Here is a 26,136-nt window from a genome sequence, read left to right as displayed (position 1 = left end):
ATAGAAACCGGAATGTTACACACCTCATTACTCATTATAGTGCTCCATAGTGTATAAGCAAATTTTCACCAACTCTTAATCAAGGTTCAACACTCTTAAAAATTTTCGCTGTCACTTTTCTTTCCAAAATTTTAAAAATCGTTTCTGATATATAATTATCATTTTACCCTTAATAGAAGTCAAACACTAGAATATGAATATTAAATTCAAATAATTCTAATAACTCTTAATTCTAGAAAATTTTATAATTAACATTCAAATATATTATCATAGCTTTAAAAATGAGTGCTATTTTATTTCCAAAAATTTCTAAAAATACTAAATAAATTCTAAAATTTTATTTCATCGAATTTAATTAAAAATAATATATTTTAAATTTTAAATTTTAAAACATCATAAATACACCTCTTAGAATTTATTTATGATTTTTTTTTAGTTAAAACTATATTCATTTAAGTTACATTTTGCATATTCTTTTTTGTGAAATTCATTATAAATTATCTAAAAACCTTTTAATTACAAAACAACCGTTAACCCAGTGTCATTGGATGAAAAATTACTAATTAATCATTTTTTGGATTTTTCTTAATTAAAACCAGTTATTTGTGTTCCTAATTATTATTTAGTGCTTAAGTCTTCAAGCGTTTACCAACATGTTGCTAGTTTGGGTTCAATTAGTGGCATTTAATTTCTTGAGCAAAGTTTTAGGTTTCTCATGGGATGAAAAAAATGTAATTAAGAGAAAATCCTACTTAAGGAGATATGTAAACTACTTTTAGTTAGTTAATGTAATTTTGTGTAATGAAAAAAATACAACACTTCCCATCTTATGCCTTAACAAGCAAATATACTACTTGCAGTGTTTGTTGATTATTGAGTGTAATCCTATATATGTTGCATGTGACAATTGTGTCTTCACTCTCACTCCCTCAAAATTGACCCACCTATTCCGTTGGTCAACTATGTATGAAACTGGAAGTTCAAACTTCAAATATCTTTGATCAACTTGATCGATACAGATACTGACCAAAAACCTCTTGGTCAACTGGTGTCCGAATTCCATTCGCACATACACACATACATTGGATTTGTCCAATATTCTGTCACTGTGAGAGAGAGAAAAAATTCCAAGCCAACGACGACACTTCCAAAGTGTGATCATTTTGGTTTAGAGTTGACTTTTCTTTCTTTTTTTTTTACAAATGGATCGTATTCAGCCTATGGTTACACGCCAAGTTCTACGCATATACTTTATTTCTCTCACAAGTAAATTTTATTTTGTAAGTTTCTCATTAAAGCATTACCAAATACCAATAACCAAATACCAATAACTTGAAATGCATATTTTTCTTCTTCTTCTTCTTCAGTTCTTTCATTATTTCTTTTTGTTTGTGTTCTACCCGCAGGGGAATATGTTCTAGTTTATCTTATACGGTTATACCCAATCGCGCAAGCTGCAACACATCAATTTTCAGCAATGCAAAGGGCATGTATATTAGACAAACTAAAGAAAGTTTACAAAACCACACTATTAATTTATGATTGATTAATCTCCCAATTCATAACAAAGAAAAATTTAGAAAATATCATAGAAGAAAGCCTTGGTGCTGAGCCTGCAAATCCATCAAGGCTTATTAATTTGCACCATAGTCAAACTCTTATTAATTAACTACAAAGACCTTCAATAATCAGGATTTGCCAAAAGGTACCCTTCAACTAGCTTTACAAGCCCTTGGATCTTGGCTTTGTTGGCAGTGAGCTCCTCCTCACTAAGCGTAGCATCGCCTTTGGTGAAAAATTGGACACTTACCTTCCTAATGGATCCTCCATTTGGAGCTTCCACCAATTGGCTCTCGAATGAGACCTTCTCCAATGTGTCAGCCAAGGCAGTGCCCTCAGTTATGCTGAAGTTATATACAAAGTTAGCCTCATCAATTGCATCAACTCTGTGCAGCACATACTTGGTTTTGTCACCTGCATGCACCCCCATTATTCATTCATTTCATATTCCTCTAATAAGACTATATATTAATTTGTACTTATTATAACTATAATATATACTACTCTCCTTTAAACTCATATATAAGCAATAAAGTTACTCTATCTAACACTCAAATATAAATATAAGTAAATTTAAGTAACTTCATTCCTATTTAATGATATTATTATTAAAATATCATTTATTTAATTATAACTCTGTGTGAAAATAATTATTTTTGTTTATATACAAGTTCAAGAAAATATCTTGTATTGAATTAATTAATGATAATATTAATCAAAGCATCTAACTCAATTAGCTGAACAATATATAAGTATATGAGTTGGTGTAAATTTTGGTACATGTTTTTTATTCTTTTATTCTTACAAATAAAAAAAATTAAAGGTAACATTAATTAACTGACCTTCAATGGTGGTGATCTTCTTGATGGTGCCAGGACCACCATTTCCTTGGGTGAAAACAATGCTGTGGATGCTATCCACAAGCTTTGGGAAGAGGTTATGGAAATCTAATGTCATGGCTTTGAAAAGCCTAGTAGGAGGCACAGCAGCAGGGGTATCATAAATCTGAGTAACAACACCCATATTAATGGAAGATGGAAAATAAACACAAAGGAAAAGGATTAGTGATGCTGTTGTGAGAAGATGTTAGTGTTGATTGTTGTTGTTGTGTGTCTCTAAGATGTGAAAAGGGTAGGCTTTATAAGGCACTTGGCCTGCATGCACTGGTCTAGTCTACTCTGCTGGTTAGGTAAAGAAGTACTTATTTGAGTTGCCGGGGTCTTTCCTCAATAGACTATTATTATTTGGTGGCGTCAAAATTGTTTTGAAGAATAAAAGTATTTGTAAAATACTCTTCGATATAAAATAGGTTTGCGTTAAAAATAAAAAAAAAAAAAAAAGTCGGTGGCATTCATGATTTTTTGGTGTGACTGTCTTTACTTGTAATTGGACAAGAGTCATTCGAACATTTTTTAATTCAAATTATATGAGATGCTAATTACGTATAGCTACAGTTTTTTTAGAGTATTTTAAGTAGTTAAGGTTATTTACACAACCAAACAAAAAAAATAGTTAGATTATCTTCTTCTTTTTTACCGTAAGAAATTTTTTAGATCAGTTTTATCCTAAACCTTTAGCTAGATAAGTTTTGTCCTAAACCTAAATATCGTCTTCCCAAATTTTGTGACCATGCGTTCTATGTTAGGACCTTAAATTTTTGTATCAGGTTCCTTTAATTAACTTTCTTAGAGTCTTTTTTTTTTTTACAGAAACAAACCCAAGCCATATCATTCATATTTAACTGGTAAATCCATGAGGAATTAGATTATATATAAAATTTGGTACTATAAGAAAATTGAGAAAAGATACAAGTAACACCTAATTTGATGTAGCCACACGTCATAGAGCTCAAAAAAGAGGAATGGAGTACCAACAAAGTAACTCGTTGTATTCGAATAAAATGATAAAAGATACAATCAACAGTACAGTCTCGAGTGCTCTATAGATAGAACTAAGTTTTAACTATCTTAACAGGTACTAGCATAATTAGTATAGCCCCTTGCAAGGAGCAATTACGTTTATTTATCTGTCATAAAATTCACTGCTTCAAACAAAGGCATTGCAATACATTGGCCTAATCTTCTACATTAAGTACCTCCGCTAATCTATCATATATTTTCTATTATTTCATGTTTAGTTTCACTTTGTACTAATTTAGTTCATATATTTGGTACTTATTCATGTTTATTATACTTATTTTGTATAGATTTTTATATTAGTATTAGTATCGATATAACATTACATAATTCTTAAGGAGTGCTATATTAATAATTGATATTGTTTGTGTTGTTAATTAATATTAATATTGGTTACGGATAAAAGAAAAAAAAAGGAACGATTGTAATTCGAAAACATAACAAAAACATTTATTAGTTGGTATTTTGAAAATATGTTTCCCGTGTATTAATTCAAAACACACAACAAAATGTGTATTTACTCAGAGTCATCCCCAGTCTACCAACAAAGTCAATCGGACTCCGTTGGAAAACTATAATTAGAAATTCTTTCACTCCTAGAAGCTCTTACAATCCATTTCAGAACTCAAACATATGTTTTACTTGGACTCAATAACCACCATCTCGTTGGTCAAGTAGGTTATTTAGATTTCGAATATTTAGGATATTTAATAAAGTAAGAGAGAAACTTTATTTCTTACTCTTAAGATAAAGATATAATCCTAATAGGAGAAAGTATCTTCTATTAGAGGAAAAATAAAATGATTATCTTATCTTTTCTTATTTACATTATTTGAAAGGAGAAGATTGAGATTAGATAATTCAATTTCTCCCTATATAAGAAACCATTGAGACTCAAGTAAAACATTCTGATTCCAACTCACATATTATTGTTTGCATATCTCTATGTCTCTAAATTGAGCATTAAAGTGTTTTTGCAGGTAATCCCCACCACAATTGGTGGAGAGTCTCACGAAGGAACACCACTGTGAACAAGTCTTGTCAAATTTGGTAAGAACAATTTTCTTTATGAATTAAGGGACTAAATCAATTTGGTAAGAACAAATTTGGTAAGAACACCACAATTTGTTTTTTTGTGTATCTTGGCCAACACAAACATATTTTGTCAGATATTTTGGTAAAAAATCCGTTATAAGATTGGGGTGAACTTAGCAAAAAACAGAGTGTGAAATAATTAAGCCACTTCTCTATTTAGTTTTCAACATAATTGGGCTCTAGCCCCACCTACATTCTTTCTCTACCTAAATTTCGGCAATTACTTCCTGCTGTCCATATTGCACCCTCATAATCTTTAATATCCCCAAGTTGCCCTTCTCTTATTATTACTTCCTTTCTTTTTTCTTTCCCCTTTCTCCTTCATGGATGCACTCTTCAGGTGCCAAAGGCATGGTTCACGGCGTGGTTTGCATATATTCCCGACGAAGTAGGCATGTTTTCTTTTTCGATTTTCATATATTTAAGGATAGCTTAATCCATAAGGAAAAAAACACTTTTTTCGAAAATGTATTTATGGAATTATGCAAGTTGAGCTGAGTTTAAAAAAATTGGGGCTAAACGAGGACCCATCAAGTCGACCCAGATTTATCTGATTTTTATGTTTTTTTAGGCCTAAATTAAAATAAATTTAAAATAATAAATAATACCAAGTCAAATAGGTCAAGTTATTTTCGGGCCAACATTTTATGGATCCAGTTCCGCTCATTGGATCAGGCTGAACTCACCAAATTTTTTTTCCAACCTAAAATTCAAGGGAACTGCTTGGAGCATTTTTTTTTAAATACCAAAAATATTCTTATGGGTATTTTTTTTACAAATAGCATATTAGTTTTTTTCGTTTCTGCAGCATTTATTTTTTGTAAAATCGCACTCCCTTAATGTAACTTGCTTCCGTTAGTGTCCTTTTGTGAGTGTTTATTATTGTCGGTGGTGCACGTGCGTTGTTTACAGATATACGGTGAAGTTCGGTGGTTTTTCGTCGCTGGAGAAAAAGAAATGCATATTAAAAAAATTCAAAACATACGAATTGATAATCCGTATGTTTTGAATTTTTTTAAAAATTATAATTTTTTATACATTATTTTATTTAAAAAATTTGATAATTAAACAAATTTGATATTTAACTGGATGTTGTATTTAGATATTTTTTACAGTAATTAATAGTTAAATAAATTTATATTTAATTGAATGATGTATTTGAATGTTTATTACAGTGATTGAAAATTAAACAAATATGATATTTAATGGAATGATGTATTTAAATGTTTATTACAAAAATTGATAATTAGACAAATTTGGTATTTTTTTACATATGTAAATTTTTATTAAACCTATGATTTTTATTTACAATTTATATATGTAAACAAATTAATCATCACAAAATTTATTATGTAAATTTACATGTGCATTAAATATACATTAGAAATTTTAGTATTATATATAGCGACATTAATTATTTTATAATATAATTAGTCTATTAGTTTAGTTGATTAGAGTGTTGTGCTAATAACGCGAAAGTCACAAGTTTAATTCCTGCTTAGACCATTAATTTTAAATTAATTCCAAAATTATATTTTTGAAACAAAATAAAAAAAATCTTATGGGCCTCCCTATGAAGTATCAATCCGTAAGTCTCATATGGATTAACAATCCCTTATGAAAGGGTAAAATCGATATTTCACACGTTATGCTGGGTGTACCAACAAAAATGTTAGGTGCCCCTAGCGATTTCCAAAATTCAAGAGTCTAGTTTGTCTTTTTTTGTGAAATATTCAAACCGGCCTATTGAAGCAGACTCAATTTGCCACCTCTATCTACAATAAATATGAATATTTCTTTTCTTTTATTTTTCACATATGCCACAATATTATTATGAAGAATTATATGACCTTCAAGAGATAGCTAGGGCAAAGGGATAGATAGTTTAGTTCTATGACTTCAGCATCTTTCCGTGACCCTTTCTCAGCATGTAACTGTATTTATAAACTCCCTGATTACAAAGTAAATATTAAATGATCAGAGATTTTTTTTTTGTTTTACTGTTTTGAAGATTGTGCAACGACTACTTGTATAGATTAAACACCTTGGTCCTTAAATATAAAACTTATTTTAGATGATACTGATAACATGTTTTGTCATCATAATTTATTGATGAAGTGAGATACACATGTAATGGAATCTCACACTTCCTCTATAAAAGGAAAAGGAGCATTATTACATTGGCAACCAAATTAAGCACACTGGATAATAAGCAAGCACTTGGTTTGGCTATAGTCTTTATTTAGTTGTAATCAGGATTGGCCAAAACATAGCCCTCAAGTGCCTTGAAAAGAGCATCACCCTTGGCTTTGCCACTCTTGAGTTCCTCTTCACTGGGATTAGCATCGCCTTTGGTCTGGTATTTGACAGTGATTTTTGCAATGGACCCTCCATTGGGATCTGCAACCAATTTGGCCTCAAATGAGATCTTCTCCACTGTGTCTGGCAACCCCACACCCCCAACAACGCTGTAGTTGTATCCCCAATTAGCCTCATCAATTGCTTCAACTTTGTGCAACACGTACTTGGTTTGCCCATCTACACATAATATCATCACCATTAATTTTCTTGTTTGTTGATCAATTATTTCATCTAAATTAATAAATATATTATAGCGTATGTATATCTAAATAAATTACTGTATACATATTGTTAATTTGTATTAGCAGTATAACGTACCATACTAAGAGTATAATAATGTAACAATGATTTATATCATTTTCATATATCAGTAAAAACTGTGTAACAGGAAAATACTCCTAATATTGTTGGATAATATATTAATAACACGTTGGAACTGTAATTAGAGGTCCACTAAAACAATTACTACAGAAGATTAAATTTCAAGCAGTTTAACTTAGTTGTAGCTACTTAATCAATCCCTCGGCATCAAGGAATCTTCTTGAGAAAGATTGTTTATCAAACAGGATTTTAGTGACATAAGGAGGAATCTACGTTATTGTTAATGTATATTTATAATATCTATACCCAGTTAGATAAAGTTTACAGATATTAATGAAGGCAAGCCTAATAATTAATCATTGCTATATGATTTTATCTTATTTTTGGTTTATAGAGAAAGCATATTAAAGTAACCTGTGTATATGCACTAACCCTCAACAAAAGTGAGCTTTTTAATGGTTCCGGGGCCACCATTTCCTTCAACGATTTCAACACTCTTGATGGCCTCAACTGCCTTTGGGACGAGGTTATCAGCATCCTTAACCAAAGCTTTGTAAAGCCTAGCTGGAGCTACAGTAGAGGTGGTCTCATCCTCGAAAGTAAAAACACCCATGATGGTGATGATAAGGGGAAATTAACACAAGGATAGTGAAATTGCTTGTGTGAAACTAAGAGGATTTTTGCCTTGTGTGGTTTAGGAGCAGAGTTGAGCCTAGTATTTATAGGAGTTGGAAGATGGTACGTACCCCCATTGCTTATACCATTTAGGTGTGAAGATGCTGACTAGTGACTAATACGAGTTTGGTTGTTGGACCCTTTTTGTTTTCTTTAATGCAAAATTTAAGTTAAATTTAGATAATACGAAAAGAGATCATTTTCAGAGGATCATATATAGATAATTATTTCATATGTTTTCTTATATCAGTGATATGATTTTTAAAAGAAAAGAAAAAAAAAACTTCAACTCGTGGAACTCTCTACTCTGCTGTTATTTTTTATTTTTCTCTTCTTTCTCTCCTCCAACAAATCTCCATTCAAGCATAATTTCGGTGTTTTTGTTACATTATTTTTTATATTACTCTTTCACTCATGGTTTTGCACAAGACTACAGACGCACCCAGATTATGTAGCCAGTTAGCTAGTTTAGTGCCCAAGAATTGGATAAATTATTATTTGCAGAAATTGGATAAATTATGTAGCTACATTATTATTATTATTATTTTACTCAGCAAAAAAAAATCATCACTCATTTGCTTGTAATTGATTAATTAATGGATTTGTGGTAGTAATGTTACTTATAAGTAATAAGTGGCTAGTACTGTTTTGAGATTATTTGAGAGAGTGAGCTTTTAAAATTAGCAATTTCTCATCCTTTAAAATTTTCAAACAAATTGTTGCTATACAAACAAAAATATAATCTTGAAGATTAATATGTGCATTTTCACACTTAAAATATTAAGTATATGCTATTATTAACTTATTATTCTGAGTTTATTGACAAGAAAGTGATATATACTTAACGATGTATTTATTTAATCATCATAATTAGGATTTTTAATTAATTGCTAATAATAAAATTAGTGAGAGCAATTATATAATAATAAAATAGTAATAACAAAATATAACATAAGCCATATATATACTTTTTTGTTTAATATGTTTTGTGTAGATCCGTCTCTTCATTTTTATTACTGATGTGATAATCAACAATCTTGATGTACTATTCATGAAAAGTTAACAAGAATAGAAGATTTTAAGCTGAATCTTAGGGGAAAAAAATATGCAACTAGTCAAAGATTGTGAACTGGAAGCATTCAAAGAACATGAACATCTATTCAAAAACTGTGTACTGCTTTTATTGAATGTTGTAGCTTAATTTCCGCTACACATTACTCCTCACGTTGAAACTGTAAAGTGAAAACTTAAGAATAGGAAATTCAGGGTTACTGCAACCAGTCTTTCAGCATGGAGGAAATATTGTATTTGTGGACGCCCTTCTAGAACTCGGGGCCAAATACAGGGTTGCGATTAAAAACAAACAAAAAAAAAACAATTTATAGTTTTTATAATTCTAGACATTGTACTTTTTGTCTCTACACTTAATTTATTCATTTCAATCTCCATATAAATAATTATAATTCCATTTTGGTCTTTGTTATTAAAAAAAAAAAAAAAACTTAACGGCTAAGAGTAAATAATGTGACATTGATGTGTATTATGTTTTACGTTTAGTTCATATACTTACATTTTAGTTTTTATACCTGCACAATTTCTATAAAGTCCTACACTTAAAAATTATTTGTTTTGGTTTTTTACAAATAAATTTTGTATGTTTTAGTTTCTATCAATTCATCTTCCTTTCCTTCTTCCTCCTCCTTTCTCTTCTCTCCTTTTGTTTCCTTCTTTTCTTTTCTTTTTCTTATCAAACCTCCTTCCTCCTTTTATTTTTCAGGTTTTATTTCTTTTAAATCATCTTACATCAACTATGCATTGACCCTGCTAAATGGAAAAGTATTGGGATATTGCATGGTTCATACGTGCTTTAGTTTTCAGACAAGATGAGGTAGCTTACGAGTAGCAATTTGTTGACACTCATTGTAGTGACAAGAACTTGTTGCAATTTATTTTGCTACATAAAATGCTTAAAATATGGGAGTTTTTGTTTAATTCATTTTCTAGATCACAATGTTTTTGTGTCACCAAAAATCGTATCTGGCAACGATACATGGCAAAAACATTTTCATTTTCCAATTTCTAGAAGTTTAACAATTGTCAAAAAATATTGATTGTCTTACACCATCAATTTTTTTTGTGGTTGTGTTAGAGAATCTAAAACTAACGAAGTTCATGACTCAGAATATTCAAGTTTTGATGTAACAAGACTAAAATTACAAATGATACGACAAGAGTTTGGCACATTATATATCTCCAAGCATTTCATCATTCAACATCGTATATCTTTAGGCATTTTATGTATCAAGATTAAAATGATGCAACAAGTCTCCACCACTATAAGGAGTGCAATGCAAATCGCTACTTGCAGGATTATCTCATTTTGTCCAAGAAGTGTGTTTAATTTGAACACTACAATTTCAAGACTCTCTAATTTAGAATCAAAGAGAATTAGTTGATATAAGAGGATTTAAAAGAACCCTAAAAATAAAAGGAGGAGGGAGGTGTTGATGAGAAAAAAGAAAAGAAGGAAACAAATAAGTAGGTGGAAAAGGAGGAGAAGGAACAAGGGAACAGAGAGGTGTTGATAAGAAATAAAATATAAAAAAAAAATATTATATAGAGACTAAAATGAGTTATTTCTAGGTGAAGACTAAAACATAAATATTATAAAGTGGAAAATGAGTTATTTCTAAGTCAACATTAAAAATAATGGAAGTATAGGACCTAAAACATATAGTGCAACACATGACAACATCATAATATCATCTATTGTTAAGGGTGTTAAGTTTTTTTTTTTTAGCTAAGACAAAAACAGAACAGAAAAGTATTTATGTAGGAACTAAAATAAATGATTAAATATAAAGAGTAAAATGTAAAGATTGTGTAATTATAAGATAAAATGAGTAATGAAACTTAAACAAACCAAATTAGTATGTGTAGGATCTAAATTATATTATAATTGTAAACTACATCAATTAATTATTTTTAATATATAAATTTTATTATAATTAACATTTAAAATAAATAAATATCTTGAAAATATATAAATTATATTTTAAATTTATAATAAATAATTTAAGCTGCGACATAAAGTGATTTTTAAGTGTTGATAATTTTTTTAAACAATTATTAAAATTTAATTTAGAGATGAAAAATACAAGAAGGTAAACTAGAAGAGATAGGAAATTAAAAAATACGATACAAATAAGTCTAAGGAGAATATGATAGTTTGAGAAGGTTGAGACAGAAACGCAGGAATAAGGAGAATCATGTATTTTTTTTATAAAAAAAAATGACAATCTTTTTTAAAACATGCACAACATGAACAGACAAATGGGTTACCGTATGGTGTAAAACAATATTTTTTAAAAAACTTAGTAAATGAAGCAAATCATTTAAGGCAAAAGTTAAAGTCTAGCATTAGCAAAGATAAAAAGTAAGGGAAAAACGAGAAATAAACACAAAATTATATTGATTAATCTCACAATTCGAAATTTCATCTAGACTATTACAAATATTCTTGTTCCAAGCATATTAAGACTTCAAATAAATAATCTTTCAAGTATATCTATATACACTCAACACAAGTATTCTTTCTTAGCAAGTCTCTCAGGACTCAACTCAAGTACTGTTTCAAATTATGATTCTATTTCAATGAGAATAAAATCAATTCTATTCATTTGAAAATTAACAATCCTTCTATCTTTAAAACTAATTTAATTCACTTTCAAATTCGTCCTAGGAAATTAAACTAGTTACCGAAAAAAATTGACCTACTATTGAATTCAATTAATTTGGCAGGAAACGTGATTTTAGAGCTAACCAAACTGGGTAGAAATCCATATTAGGGTTAGCAAGCTAGTTTGATCTGCCTAACTATTGCGATATAGAGTGGGAGCAGAGGCGTTCCCTTCATCATTGGCAACCCACAAAACTAACCTATATAAGTGTCCAAAATATTGTTCAACATCTTCATTCTCCATACTATACACTACGCACACCAAGCATGTTGTTTAATAAACACTTCCATTCCTTGCTGGGTTACTTGATTACTAATTTTCTTACTCAATTTCACAAGCAACTTTATATTATTATAGTATTAATAAATTATTACTACTATAATATTAAACCTAGCTAGAAACATTCGAAATTTCATTATTTACATATTTATTTCATCACGGCAGTTTCAGTAGTTAGTATTTTTCCTTATTTTCTGGAAATTTCTAGAAAGTCCTTTAGATTTGCAAAGTGTTGTTCACTTTTTGCGTGTCACTTGGAAAACCAGCTAAATACGTGAACGTGGTACACTTTTATAGGCTCTGTAATTTCTGTTTTTTCTTCTAGACTCTTCCAGTACCGTCTCTGAAGAAATAAAAATGAAAATCAAAACCAAAAAAAATGAATAAACAAATAAATAAATAATAAAAGCCTTGTTTTTTTAATTCGCGGTGTCGTTAGTTAGTTGTAACCTGGTATCCCGACACGTCGTCGTTTCCTAGTTCTAACTTCTAACTAACTTTCAACGCCGGAACTCAGTTGTCAATGTCGGTCTCCGGTGGCGCCGTCGTCGCCGGCGGGAATGTGAGGAGGAACCACCGTTACCTCGGCGAGAACCGTTTCTACTACTACCCGCCACCGTTGCGGAAATACAGAGAAGAACAGGATCATGAGAAGGAGCAGAAATCAACGTTGTCGGAGAACAGACCCGGTTCCTCTTCGGATTGCTCTTTTTCTTCGAGTGGAACAACGTGTGATGTCTCCAACTTGCGTCGGTTCTTGGAGCACACCACACCACATGTTCCCGCCCAATATTTTCAGGTAAAGTAATTCGGTGCCTTTCAATTTTCAAATGATACTTTTTATTTTGCTTTCAACAGTTTAATTTTCTTAATTTGGAGTGGAAAATTAGTTTGTTATTTTTATTTTTTTTTGAAAGAAATATCTGTTTCATTGATCACTTTAAGAATGCCCCTTGGATTTTAGTATTTATAATGCTAATGGTAGTATGGTAGAGTTGAACCCATAGGATTGGCATAGTTGTGTAAGGTCTCGTGAGACTCTTTCATTTTCATCGTGTGTAAAATTTTCTTGACGCATAGGGAGCGGAATTAGTCTTTGACCCAATGGGTTAGGAGACAACACTATGATCTCTAACATAGGACCATATAAAAAAGTATGGTAGAGTTGGGGTTGGACAAAATTTAGATGTACTTCCTTAGGTGTTGTTGGTGGTGTTCTCTTATCAGAGTTGGCGTTTGACATCTTAATTCACGTAATAAAGGTTTGTATTAAAGGATTAACGAGCTAAAATTTTAATTATGATTGAGAATAATAAGAAAAACACCAATGAAGCTGTATGTAAGTATTGTTCTTACAGTTTTGTGGTTTGTTTTAAAGGGAATTATTGTTCTTATTAAGTTGGGTTTGGGTGGAAATGAACAGAGAATTAAGAGATGGAAAACGATGGAGGGAGAGTTGCATGCGTACTTTGTGCTTGGGGACTTATGGGAATCTTTCAAGGAATGGAGTGCATATGGGGCCGGTGTTCCGTTGGTGTTGGATGGAAGTGAATGCGTCACACAGTATTACAATGTCTCCTTGTCTGCCATTCAGCTTTATGTTCATCCATCAAAACCCTCCCCACGGTTAAGGTCAGTGTTTCATTCTTAAAACATTTTAGTTCTACATTTGTCTTTCCAATATTGATTATTGTGTGTGTTTGTTTGGCAATTTGTGGTTGTTATATCAATTTAGATTGGTTTCATGTTGTGAATCATGACTTAAGTCTTGAGGATATTTTAGTGAAAGAGAGAGGGAGAGAGGAATTAGTGATATTCATTAGAATTGTTTTAGTGACAACCACAATCATTTAGATGTTTGGAATGTAAAATAAGGAGACTGATTTATTATTTTTCAAACGATAGGCACCTATCTCCTACCCTTTTCACTCATCAGTTTATCACTTTGGCTGAATTACAAGACATAGGATACTACTACTATTTTTTGTATCTATGAAATGGTATCATTCTATTTTCTGTTATATTACAGGAGACCCAGTCAGAGAGACTCTGAATCTGCTACAGAGACAAGCAGTGACAGCAGCAGTGGCTATTGTCATGAAAAAGGGGCAAAGAGTGTGCATGGCACTTGGAACCAGGATAACTCGTCAGATGCAAGATATCAATGTTCAAAAAGAGTTTCACTAAGTAAACCTTTAACAAGTTCATCAAGTGATGAGAATGAGAGCTGCAACCCACCCAGTCAGCTTATATTCGAATACTTTGAGCACGAAAATCCTTATAATCGCGAGCCTTTAGCAGATAAGGCAAGATCATTATCCTTTGGTTCAATTCCACCTTGATAGATTATCTTTTCCAATCCTAATATAGATTCATATTTCTTGCCCCCAGATTTCCGACCTTACACGTCAATTTCCCGAGTTGAAGACATACCGGAGCTGCGATCTTTCCTCAGCAAGTTGGGTTTCTTTGGCTTGGTAAATATTCTATCTTATCCTTTTGGTTAATCGGATTGTTAGGGTTGTATAAAGCACATGATAATTAATCAATTACTAATTTAAAATGATTTTTTCCTGCATATATTATAAAGGTATCCAATATACAGAATACCCACTGGTCCAACACTAGAGAGCATGAGTGCCTGCTTCCTGACTTTTCATTCCCTATCAACAGCAGCTTTGCAAAGTATGTATTGATGTCTTTGTTTAGTTTCTGTATGTGCTTATATTCAAGGGTCATCAATCAACTATAACTTTGTTGTCTGAATCAGGTTTAAGTAATGATGGATTCCATCTTTGTTCAAGAGGTATGAACTTGTCATCCAAGCTATCATTACCAATATTTGGGCTTGCCTTTCACAAGTTGAAAGCTTCTGTCTGGGATCCTGATGAGGTTTCTGAAGGTCAGAAAGCCAATTCTTTGTTGCGAGCCGCTGATAACTGGATTAGGCTATTGCAAGTTAACCATCCTGATTACAATTACTTCATGTCGCATTATCCATATTGGAGATGAACAGAGTTTTCTTTAAACTGAAGCAGCCTATGCAGTTCTGTCAGGAATCAGGATCACTTGAGTTTAAAAATAGAATAGCAAGGTTACTACTAAAGTAGTAAAGAATAGTCGTATTGAAATGTTTCATATTAGAAGTTTTGGTCTTCTGTGTTAAGAACCAACAGCTTCTGCTTCTTTTCTGTGACTTGCCTAATACTAGTGAAGAAAACTAGAAAAGGTCCTAGTCCAAATGTGTATTTAAAATACGCATTTCACTAGGCATTGTCTGGTTTTGTACAGACGATTGGATATCATCTTAATCTTCAATATACTACATACAGTTATACACATCCTTACTGTGAGATGCATAAATCAATGTCTTTGATTAAATTGATTTCGCTATGCAGGATTCATATATTTTGATAACCTAGACCTCTTTTAGAAATTCCATGAAGTTCAACAAAAACTCACGTGGCCCAAGTAATCCTTCCCAATGCGCACTTGTGGGAATTGATTAATTTTTTCTAAAGCTGTTTCTCTAAAAAGTAGTAAAACAATAGCTTTAGCTGTGTTAGTAGTTGGTAGTTGGTTGATATTAGCTATGTTAGTGGTTGGTAGTTCATTATGGTTGTTAGTAGTTAGTTAGTCTTGTAACTGACCTCTAATTATGGTTGTTAATAGTTAGTTAGGCTTGTAACCAACTTCCTCCGTGTATAAAAGCTACGTCATTAACCAAACCAGTAAGTGGCAATAATTCATTAAAAATTGTTTTCCAAATTCACTTCTACTTCTGTTCTTCTTCCTTTATGCTTCCATTTGAATTTATGATGGTATCATATTTAAACTTTAAAGTAAACTATTTTAAAGGCTTAAATTTATTTTTTTTAATTTCATAATTTTAGTTCTTCAATTTTAAATAAAAATATTTAATTTTATTTTTTAAAATCCATAATTTTAATCTTTTTATTTTAAAATAAAGATATTTAATTTTTTTTTTATAAAATCCACGACTATCAAACAAGAGTAACAGATCCCATCAGATTAATTTGGTACCTGTTAACACTTTTCAAATTTCATGAAAGAATTAAAATTATAAATTCTACAAAACTAAAGTATTAAGTATCTTTATTTTAAAATAAAAAGACTAAAATTAAGTATCTTTAAAACTAATTCAAACTCAATGATACCTATTGTTTGGTTTAAATCGTCTTTTCTGAAGATTAAGAAGCTTTGCAACCCCCCTCCTTGTAATTACATGGGAACATATTAGTAAAATATAATATTTTAAATATTATTATATTACGAATAAGACTTTAATAAATACATTTATAATCTTCAGTATATAAATATATTTAATAGTTTGCGTACCCATTATGCAATGTATATAATCAGATATTTTGAAACATTTAACTAATAACGAACTTATACTTGGTCCCAACAACAACTCTTCTCGTCAAGCTCCATACGAAAATTCAACCAATTGGTGCAGAAGACTAGCTCAAATTGACAACACTCGAGCACTCTCACACTTTTTATATACATGGGTCATCGACTAAATTCTAGAAGACAAACCTAAAAAAAACAGAAAAATGGTCTACGAATTCTGCTGTTCCCATGCTCGTGAAACGAATTTTATTTCCATTGATTATTTGGAACTAACATAGAACACAGGCAGGATATAAAAAAAGGTTGCATTTTATGAACATAACTATAGACAAATTGCATATTTTATCCGATGCAGCTACTACCACTTCGTATCATTTTGCATAACTCTCTCTTTCTCTTGCTTATAGCTCCAGCTCCTAATACAATAATGGCATATGAGCTACAGATGCAGTCATAACATATCATCAAGAATGGTGGACATCAGAAGTCCTTGCACGAATTCAAACCTCCGAGCCTTCTCTACTTGATCTTCTTCTGACAGCTGTAACTGTTGAGGTTTTCTGTATCCATACACAATAGTCAAACCAGAAGTTCTCAAATCGTTTGAGTAACAAAAATAAAAATGATTTTGAAGCAGTATGACACAATGCTAAAATAGTTATATAACAATTCAGGTATGAAATCAAGGCATCACTCCAGATGGCACTCACAATGTTTCATCAGTTACTTATGGCCACAAATTTAACCACATATAGAGTAAAAGACCTATAGCACCAGAGCATGCATCATATACTAAAACTATTACCTGAAATTCCCATTCATTTCTCAAACAAAACAAAGCTAGATCAAACAGCAGTATCAACATTCCTTACCTTTCCAAGAAATCGTCTTTTGAACTTTCTTTTACTAGAGCATCTTCAACAGAAGGAGGTTTTGCACTCGCAGAATCATCAGTTACAGCTGGGTTAAACATAAAAGATGATAACAGAGGATCAGGCTCAGAATTGCAGGAAGCTAAGTATGAAGAACCTCCAAGAAGGGACTGCAAGGCTCCTTCTCGTAACTCTTTTCTCAATATAGACATTGTTGAACCAGAGCCTACTTTCCTGACCCTCCTTTTACGCTGCACGTATATTCTGGTTACGGAAAAACTTTAAAGTCTTAATCCATAACATTTGACCATAAGAATAGTACTTGAAATGAAGTAGTTATATGAGGCCATGCAAATATGAAATAAGAGCCGGATTCATCTCTTAGAGATACTTCTTCTACATACATAGACATAGGACAGAGACAACCGACAATATTATCACTTAACAATGCTAAAATCACTAGAATAACTACACTAAACAATTAGCCGCATTGAAAAAATTCAAATTTGTCAGATAAAGCATACTTATGAGGCTAGTAACCACTGTTCCTCATTTCAAATAAACTAGACAAATGCTTGCTAAACATACTCAAGTTGGCTCATTGAAATCTATCACACATTCACTCTTTAAACAGCTAATCATTCATAATGATGGGTGGGCACGTACAATACAAACTCTTGGCATAAACATTTTGCTTTCCAGAGGTACTTTTTTTTTTCTTTTTTTGGTTGAAGGCAATAAACGTGCAAATTGAAATTTTATCTACCAACAAATCTTGGCCTGGCAGAGATGAGCTTCTTAACAAGTATGGTAAAAGAAAGTATGAAGGCAAACTTCTTCTGCAGGTTAAAATTGATTTCTGTGTTTCAAATTTTTCAAAAGTTGTCACATCGAACTTTTTCAAAAACTAAAATACACAAGTCAATTTCAATTTTTCAGAAAGAAAGAAAAAAAATCATTTATTTCACTTCCTATTTCTTCTATCATGTGCACAAGTTTTCAAACTTCATGAGCATTAAACAACTGAAATGCCAATTTAAAATTTATCAAATAACTGAAGTAGACAGGAATAGAAACACCAAGAACAAAAACATGAGAAACAGACCAACTTGCAAAAAGGATATCCTCAAGAAGTTCCCATGTTGCGTAGTAATATGTCCAACGAGATCCAATCCCACCTTCTTCCCACAAATGGGACACACCTAAAGATACAATAAAAATATATAAGTTTAGGCACAAAACAAAAAATGGTTAAAAAAATGTTGTGAGCAAAGAAAACCCATATTGTTGTTCAAGTACCATGCAGACCTACTCTACTCACTCACTCGCTCACTCGCTCACTCAACCTCAATAAAACACTTGGAGGAATTGAAAATAGTAATAAAAATACACAATCTATTTATTTTTTTTACTCTGATTGTTAACTTTGATTATTTTAAAAGGTTGTGCTGGTAGTTGGGTATAGGAAAGAAGAAACAGAAACATGGGAAATAAGTTGGTACTTCGAAAGCACCACATGCCTATACCACATATGTCTGTAGTTCCAACTAAACAGTACATAAGGTAAAAAGTTTTGCTATGTAAGAACCAATTGAAGTTAATTTGCGGAGAAACGAACGAACCCCGTTTTTGGCTTGGATAGGGTGGTGGTCGTCAATGTGGCAGCAGAGGGAAACGACGTCGTAATCCTCGGCGCAGAAAGGGCACAGAAACTCCGCCCTGAAATCATCGCTCCCTTCACTCTCCTCCACGTACAGATCTGCAGCACCAAGAATACCAATAATAAAAATAATATATTTCTTGAAAAAAAAAGAAAGGGGAATTAAATTTCGTGAATGTTAAAGAGACAAACCAGATCGCGAATGATAGCGGCGTGAAGAGGACGACATGCGCGTGGAAATCCAAGAATCGGAATCCATGGAAAGAAACCCTAATAAGATGGAAATGTACGTCGGAGAGAGAGAGAAGGGAAGTGAAGTGAAGTGATGTGTTTTGATTTGATGACAACGTGATCGTGTCTGAATCCCTCTCAAATGCGGGAAAAGGAATTATCAACCATATGATTATTTTTTAAATATATTTTGGAGATTTCAAATTACATGCAGCTCTCGTAGCTCAGTTGGTTAGAGCACCCGTTTAGTAAGCGGGAGGTCTTGAGTTCGACTCTCAACGAGAGCAAGATTATTTAATTATTTGTGTTTTGTCCAATCTGCTCTAATTTAACCCTTTTATCCGATCAAAAAACTAAAATGAATATCTGTGTTTGGTTTTTTTTTTTAATTTAAAAAAGGTATTTTTTGTACATTTAATTTTTAAAAAAAAGTTACTGTAAATTGTTTTAAGAGTACTACATCTAAATTCTAAACATAAAATGGCTTTTACTTTGAACTGGAATTAGGGAAATGAAAATAAACTAAATGACGTCTATGTACTCAATATTTCATGACTAGTCAATTATTTTTATAGGCTTTTTTTTTCTGAGTATTCTTTTTATAGGAATTCATGACTAATTAATTAAAACAGAGTATTCCAATTTATATATGTGTCGAGCTTTTCTAGTCTCGATATACTTTTCAGCAAATTTCATATTTATAAAAGTACATAGCCTATTTCATTTCTTCTTCCACTAATATCCCAAGTCACTCAAGAGCATCTCTCATACTCTTCGGTTATAAAATTCAATTTTTATTACTTTAATCTTAAATAATTTAATTAATTTTTAAAGAAATTTTTTATTAACAAGTTTTTTAACTCACAATTATTTGCTCTCTCTCTTATTTTAATACAAAGTTAAGTAACTCATGAACAACAATTATTTATATAAAGTTATAACTCACATATGACACACTAAAAAAATATTTTTTTATAAGAAATTTTGATTAAATACGGATGTTCTAATAGATTATTAATTACTTTGGTTAAAAGTAATTATTATCTATCAATACATCATTTGGTTCAAGTGAAATTGCTTTGAATTCTTTACACAAGGTCTTCTATTCAAGTCCTATGAATGAAAATAATGTAATTAAGAAAAAAGATTCTTTAAAAAGTGGTCAGTTTTTGACAAAGATTATTAAACAGCAAAATCAATAGATACTCCACCTCATAATGGGTCAATTAATTGTAGGTCGGACCGATGATAGACCAGTGTTGTAATAAAGTTATAAGTATGGTTGGGTCAGTTTTGGCCAAATTTAGAACTTAACCCAATCAAATTTGATTGGTTCAGTTCGGTTCAATTCGATTTTCATAATAAAACTTAACTCAACACATTAATGAACGATTTGGTTCGGTTCAGGCTAATGGATTACCCATTTAAATTTGATATTTTTTCTTTCTTAAAACTACTATTTTATATCATGATTCATCGAAACATTCAATACAATTAACATAATATTATCAAATGTTTGAAAGTAGTAAAATTGATTTATTTAATATCATCAACATAATATTCTAAAATAGACTAATACAAATTAAAACAAAATATTTTCAACAAGATTTACTATAATAGTCTGAATCATAATTATTTTCTTTAAACTAATTTCTTGCAATAAGCTTTGCTCCAACCAGATTTGCTACAACCAAATTTATTGCAACCAAATTTGCTGAAACAAATGAACAAAATATGATCTATTAATATTATAAACATGGAAGAAAAAATAAATATGAAAAAAAGGTAAAACAAATAATAATGTACCTCAAAGTAATACCTTAAGTTCTAACACTAGTGGTCTTAACATTTGCAATTTCAATACTTGGAGTCCCAATATTAGTAATATTTAAAGTCAAACCAAACAACTCTAAAAAATTTAATCAATTTTGATCGGTTTGGTTTGATTTTGATCGAATTTATAAATTTAAACCTGTGACCCAACTCATGCATGAACGATTTTGATCGATTCAGTTTGATTTTAATACATAAATGATCAAACTCAAACTATTTGGATCGGTTTGGGTTAATTTGAAGTCACAAATGACCCGTAACCATGAACATCCCTAATTATAAGATTGATTTGGTGATAAAAGAAAAAAAAGGAAAAAATATTATAATGGTTGGTATTGCTGGGAGAAATATGACACAATTCAAAGATATGTGGAGTTGTGGACTAGTGTAAAATTGAGATAACCTTGTCAAGCGATAATGACTAACTTGATTTGTTTGCTTAATGACAAACTAAATAGAGCAGTTTTGTATTAATCTACGTTTCTCGTGGCATTGTCTCAAAACTTCACCAAACTCATTATTCTGGAATTTTCCTTGCACCATATTATCTACCATATGCTTGCAATCAGGTTCAATAATAATATCTTGAAAGTGTTATTAGAAATGTTTTTTTTTTAGAGTTTCTCTACTAAAAAAAAAAACTATACATTTCCAATAAAGAAACTAACTAAAGTACTTATGACTTGTATCTAATCATATCCTTATGTTTCTGCTTCATGAGGCAATGGATAACTCCCTAAAATAAGACGTGAGTGTCGGATAAAATGTCCATTATGGTATCTTACAATGGACGAAACTCCATAAAAGCCAGCATCATTGAATACTGAAGTGTCAACCTTTCACTTCAAGTAACCAATAGTAGGCTTGGAGCATCGTATTTGAGGACTTCGGTTGTCTGTGCACCGATTAATTTGCATGAGGTGCATTTTCGAACTTGAGTTGCCTTCCATTCTTGAAGATACTGTAATGACATATTTACTGAGAGACTACAGGCTTTAGAATGTTCTCCCATAGATTTTCATTTCTTCTTCGCCATAATAAACACTGGAAAAGGGTTGTCACTTTTGACAATTGATCATCATTTTTAGTTTTGTGAGGATAAGGAACAGGAAACTCGTTAAAACTTCTGAGCTAACTACTGGTTCTTGAATGATGGACCAAAGTTCAGCTTCTCTCCACACATCTTATGCATGTCTGGAACCAATAAACTCCTGCCAATTCGTTTCAATTTTCACAAGAGAAGTGCTAACAAGATAAGTGCTAACACACTCCTCTTAACACATTTTTATTGGTTAAAACTTATTAAAAATTACAAAATTGGAAGAGTTATGAAATGAGAGATAAGACACAAAAATTTGTAATTTTCAATAATTTTTAATCAATAAAAAAAATGTATGTGTGAAAAAATGTGTTAAAGAATATCTTAGTAGCACTTCTCATTTTCACAATGATGGCAAGTGAAGTCTAATATTGGCGGATTACTTGAAGTGAAACAATTAATTCATATTCTAGGGTTAAAACAATTAAATCTAATTATTGTTTTAATTCTTGAATTTAAAAGTATTTTTTTTAATCTCTAAAATTTAAAATTACTTTTTTTAATCAATGAATTTTGAAATTATTTTTTTAGTCCAATATAATAAATTGACACTTTATGATATTTTTTAATATTTTGTGACAATTTTTTAACACTTTGTGCAAATTTTAAAATGCAAATCAGCTAAAAGCCATCACAAAATGTCTATTTATTATGTCAGAAACTAAAAAGAATAATTTATCAAAAATTTAAGAAAAAAAAAAGCAATTTTAAATTTTAGAGGCTAAAAACACACCCCAAATTCAAGGTCAAAAACCATAATTAAGCCAAAAAAAATTATACCTTAGATTATGAGTAGTGTCGTGATATCTAACTACTTGATCTACTTGATTTTGTATCAAAGGATCTAGCTCAGTTAAATAGGATTCATGACTTATTATAAATCTTCTAACACTATCTTCAATTTCCATGAATAGAAAGAAAAACAATTATTTCTGTAAGTATTTTTGGAATAAAATTTGAATTCATGACAGTATTAGTTAAAATAAACTAATTTAACTACTTTTATTAGTCATTTTGAAATAGGTATTTGTTTCTTATAAGATATTACTCATTTTGTATTAGTCCCTTTGGTAGGGACTAATAACAAATTATCTACATATTTTTGGGACAAAAACAAAAAATAGATATATTAGAATGACTAAAACAAAATAATTAATAAGGACCAAAAACAAAAATTTTGTTCAAGTAAGAACACAACGCAAAGAAGAAAACTATTAGAAACCCAAAACAACATTCACTAATTTACCTGGGATCCAAAGCATATTATGGGTGCATTTGACTTTAAAAAACACAATACCAGATAACACAAATATTATTGTTTGAGTTTGATCTCAAGACACAAATATTGTCGTTTGAGTTTGATCTCAAGAATGATTATGGAACAACACAAACCAAATATTCAAAAGTAAGAAACACCTATTTTTATTTCACCTTACTTGCCACTACTGCCACCACACAGCCAGCAGGGATTAGTTGACTTGACTGGAAACCCAAGAACCATAATCTTTAGTAGAAACTGCTTCTATGACAATAGGCATAAAGGCATGGTTAGTTCCACAAATCTCACTGCATTGACCATAGTAAACCCCTTCTCTTTGTATAAAAGTAGAGATCTGATTCAAACGACCAGGCACAGCATCACATTTGACACCCAGGGAAGGTACTGCCCAACTATGAAGTACATCAGCTGATGTTATAATAACACGCAGATGAGTTTTAGCTGGCACTACCACTCTATTGTCCACTTCTAGTAAACGTAATTGCCCTAATTCTAGATCATCTTCTGGAATCATATAACTATCAAAAGCAAGTGATTGTTCATCAGAGTTGTTATAGTCTGAATACTCATAAGTCCAATACCATTGATGTCCAATAGCTTTGATAGTAATGGCTGGATCCACTACAATATCATCCATTGAGTATAACAAAGCAAACGATGGTATAGCAATGAACATTAGTATGACACTAGGAAATATGGTCCAAAGAATCTCGATTGTTGTTCCATGAACAATTCTTTGAGGGATTGGATTCATTTTAGACCTGAAATGCCATAAAGCACGAAGCAAGACCCATGATACAAAAACTCCAATCTGAATGACGAAGAAAAAGATATCGTGATGTAAGTCTATTATTCCTTGCATTATAGGTGTTGCTGCATCTTGAAACCCTAGTTGCCATGGTTCTGCTGCATCACAAGGGGCTATTGTAGGGATGACTTGATCCATCCATCTATTAGTAATAAAAAAAACAATAACAATTATAGAATTATTTTAATACTAGAAACAATCAAATTTATTTATTTTAAAAAAAAATACATAAGTATAATTAGTACTTACAAGTCATGGTATTAATTTATATATCCTGATACCAACTACGGTTTGTTCATATGATTGACTCTTATCTCTCATACCTTGATAAACATAGAACTAAATGGAAACTGTGTTACAAGCTAGTGTATTAAAACATTACCTATGCCTTACCTTAACCTTCCTTAATTATTATATAGTCTGAGTCAATTTAAAAATGACCAACACAACACTTGGATTTCATCAAGGTGAGGCAGAAATTGAGGAAAACCCACCAAGAGAATCCTCAACCTACACACATACTCACACACATTTTACATTCTACCCTATTGCATTTTGTTACAACAACAAAAAAAATGAGTCATTTTCATTCTAAATTTATGATTTTCTCACTTTCCAATCACAAGATTGATTGATAAATAGTTGTATAATTTTCTTTTTTTACAGCATTTTACATGGCTAAAAAACTTTGGAAATCATATACATCAATTAATTGTATACAACACAAATATTATCGTACATATGGTAGTGAAGAAAACAAACCTTGAGACCTCTGGTGTCTTCACCATCTCAGTAGTTATATTCTGAATTTCAGAATTTGGAACAATCTTGCTAGTAGAATGGATCAATCTTGAATTTCTTTGAGTGATTGACAGATGACTTGAGCACATGAATCCTTCACATCCTACATTTGGCACCCTGATTCTAGCACTTGTAATCCCACCCACAGTTCCAGTTCCCATATAAAGTGAAGTGTATGATCTCCTGTTAAAATACCCATAATACGATTCATTGCCACCAGACGAAATCAAGTTTCGTTGAAAATTGTTCGTATACAGGAATCTTGACATGCCAGAGCTTCCTTTGGAACATTTTCTCAGGACGGTAGACCTAAAACAAGATAGCAGGCCCATGCTGAAATAAAAATAACAAATTCTTGGTAAATTAATGCCCAAAAACATTATTCAGTGACATCAAATGAAAAATACTCATTAAATACACCTAACAGTACATGCCGTTGAGATCAGTAACAAAAAAAACTCATGATCGAACCAGCTATAACTTGAATCCTTATTTGTTGGTTCTATACTTTAATTTGTATCATCTAATAATTAGCTAAAAGCTTTCCCACTACTAAAAAATGTCATTTTCACACGAATCTTCAGACAAATTTCAAACCCTTTTCAGATGAGTTTCGGACGAAAAACATTTCGTCTGAAAATCCTCGTTGCAAATCAAAAATTCTGTCCAAAATTTTGTCAAAAAATTTCACAGATTTGAGACAAATTTTAGACGGACAACAAGAATTCCCACAAATTTAAACGGAAAAGGGATTTACAATTGAGTAAAAAGGAGGGGGAGGGGGTAAATGAGATTAGGGTTCAAAGAAAATAAGAAGATTTGCTTACACAGAGATGGTGAGAATATGTTGAACGATGAAATCTTCGAGAGGACAGAGGATCGGATACTAGTCTGCCAGATCTGGATGAAGGAAAACGTATGGACCCGTGAGTTTAGTCTTTTAGGTTTGAGCAACCCTAGATCCAACGCTCAGGATACACCAAGCCTGTTAAATCCAATGGTTCAGATAGTTTCTAAGATTTAATTAATGAATTAATAAAATGAATTCAAATCAAATAAATAAATTATTTAAGAAAGCTCATATCAATTGTTTCATATTCAAGAGTATTAAAAAAAACTCTTATTAACAATTAAAACTTTTAGCAAAATCACAAAACTCTACACTGAATAAACCTAATTAAAAAAATAACCCAATACACATCAACACGAACTTAATGGTATGCAATGCA

At 31.2% G+C, this 26,136-nt stretch overlaps 5 protein-coding genes and 1 non-coding gene across 6 annotated transcripts; 2 read left to right on the top strand and 4 right to left on the bottom strand.

Moving 5' to 3' along the window:
• Positions 1-1,468: 1,468 nt before the first annotated feature.
• Positions 1,469-2,713, bottom strand: LOC114366931 (pathogenesis-related protein 10). The gene is made up of 2 exons (XM_028323971.1): positions 2,403-2,713; positions 1,469-1,974 (listed from the first exon to the last, which is right to left on the bottom strand). The coding sequence occupies exons 1-2, from the start codon at positions 2,581-2,583 to the stop codon at positions 1,682-1,684; spliced, it is 474 nt and encodes a 157-aa protein (XP_028179772.1). The 5' UTR covers positions 2,584-2,713; the 3' UTR covers positions 1,469-1,681.
• Positions 2,714-6,616: 3,903 nt separating this feature from the next.
• On the bottom strand, positions 6,617-7,959 carry LOC114367253 (disease resistance response protein DRRG49-C-like). The gene is made up of 2 exons (XM_028324402.1): positions 7,686-7,959; positions 6,617-7,109 (listed from the first exon to the last, which is right to left on the bottom strand). Exons 1-2 carry the CDS (start codon positions 7,864-7,866, stop codon positions 6,814-6,816), a joined length of 477 nt encoding a protein of 158 aa, XP_028180203.1. The 5' UTR covers positions 7,867-7,959; the 3' UTR covers positions 6,617-6,813.
• A 4,360-nt stretch (positions 7,960-12,319) lies between these two features.
• On the top strand, positions 12,320-15,286 carry LOC114367551. The gene is made up of 6 exons (XM_028324750.1): positions 12,320-12,746; positions 13,371-13,579; positions 13,977-14,253; positions 14,339-14,424; positions 14,538-14,632; positions 14,718-15,286. The coding sequence occupies exons 1-6, from the start codon at positions 12,471-12,473 to the stop codon at positions 14,957-14,959; spliced, it is 1,185 nt and encodes a 394-aa protein (XP_028180551.1). The 5' UTR covers positions 12,320-12,470; the 3' UTR covers positions 14,960-15,286.
• A 1,080-nt stretch (positions 15,287-16,366) lies between these two features.
• Positions 16,367-19,212, bottom strand: LOC114425366 (protein DEHYDRATION-INDUCED 19 homolog 4-like). Its single transcript, XM_028392279.1, has 5 exons — positions 19,049-19,212; positions 18,819-18,955; positions 18,321-18,398; positions 17,197-17,453; positions 16,367-16,884 (listed from the first exon to the last, which is right to left on the bottom strand). Exons 1-5 carry the CDS (start codon positions 19,113-19,115, stop codon positions 16,776-16,778), a joined length of 648 nt encoding a protein of 215 aa, XP_028248080.1. The 5' UTR covers positions 19,116-19,212; the 3' UTR covers positions 16,367-16,775.
• Positions 19,213-19,300: 88 nt separating this feature from the next.
• Positions 19,301-19,374, top strand: TRNAT-AGU. Its single transcript has one exon. It is a non-coding gene; the product is annotated as a tRNA-Thr (tRNA).
• Positions 19,375-23,260: 3,886 nt separating this feature from the next.
• LOC114367624 (cytochrome c oxidase subunit 2, mitochondrial) lies at positions 23,261-25,890 on the bottom strand. Its single transcript, XM_028324806.1, has 3 exons — positions 25,735-25,890; positions 24,869-25,240; positions 23,261-24,248 (listed from the first exon to the last, which is right to left on the bottom strand). Exons 2-3 carry the CDS (start codon positions 25,237-25,239, stop codon positions 23,489-23,491), a joined length of 1,131 nt encoding a protein of 376 aa, XP_028180607.1. The 5' UTR covers position 25,240; positions 25,735-25,890; the 3' UTR covers positions 23,261-23,488.
• Positions 25,891-26,136: the final 246 nt, after the last annotated feature.

The sequence above is a fragment of the Glycine soja genome, chromosome 9 (genome assembly GCF_004193775.1).
Source record: "Glycine soja cultivar W05 chromosome 9, ASM419377v2, whole genome shotgun sequence".
Taxonomy (NCBI): Eukaryota; Viridiplantae; Streptophyta; class Magnoliopsida; order Fabales; family Fabaceae; genus Glycine; species Glycine soja.
Note: the sequence above shows the minus strand (reverse complement) of the source record. Positions and strands in the feature narration are given on the sequence as shown.

What these genes read in the sequence shown, in the direction of transcription:
- LOC114366931 (XM_028323971.1), bottom strand. Translation starts at nt 2,583, where the DNA reads ATGGGTGTTGTTACTCAGATTTATGATACCCCTGCTGCTGTGCCTCCT. An exon ending in GAAGATCACCACCATTGAAG is followed by an intron (nt 1,975 to 2,402) that starts GTCAGTTAATTA and finishes GGGTGCATGCAG; the next exon opens with GTGACAAAACCAAGTATGTG.
- LOC114367253 (XM_028324402.1), bottom strand. Translation starts at nt 7,866, where the DNA reads ATGGGTGTTTTTACTTTCGAGGATGAGACCACCTCTACTGTAGCTCCA. An exon ending in AAAGCTCACTTTTGTTGAGG is followed by an intron (nt 7,110 to 7,685) that starts GTTAGTGCATAT and finishes TATTATGTGTAG; the next exon opens with ATGGGCAAACCAAGTACGTG.
- LOC114367551 (XM_028324750.1), top strand. Translation starts at nt 12,471, where the DNA reads ATGTCGGTCTCCGGTGGCGCCGTCGTCGCCGGCGGGAATGTGAGGAGG. An exon ending in GCGAGCCTTTAGCAGATAAG is followed by an intron (nt 14,254 to 14,338) that starts GCAAGATCATTA and finishes TCTTGCCCCCAG; the next exon opens with ATTTCCGACCTTACACGTCA. An exon ending in ATCAACAGCAGCTTTGCAAA is followed by an intron (nt 14,633 to 14,717) that starts GTATGTATTGAT and finishes TGTCTGAATCAG; the next exon opens with GTTTAAGTAATGATGGATTC.
- LOC114425366 (XM_028392279.1), bottom strand. Translation starts at nt 19,115, where the DNA reads ATGGATTCCGATTCTTGGATTTCCACGCGCATGTCGTCCTCTTCACGC. An exon ending in CCGCTATCATTCGCGATCTG is followed by an intron (nt 18,956 to 19,048) that starts GTTTGTCTCTTT and finishes TTGGTGCTGCAG; the next exon opens with ATCTGTACGTGGAGGAGAGT. An exon ending in CTATCCAAGCCAAAAACGGG is followed by an intron (nt 18,399 to 18,818) that starts GTTCGTTCGTTT and finishes TTGTATCTTTAG; the next exon opens with GTGTGTCCCATTTGTGGGAA.
- LOC114367624 (XM_028324806.1), bottom strand. Translation starts at nt 25,239, where the DNA reads ATGGGCCTGCTATCTTGTTTTAGGTCTACCGTCCTGAGAAAATGTTCC. An exon ending in AAGACACCAGAGGTCTCAAG is followed by an intron (nt 24,249 to 24,868) that starts GTTTGTTTTCTT and finishes TATTACTAATAG; the next exon opens with ATGGATGGATCAAGTCATCC.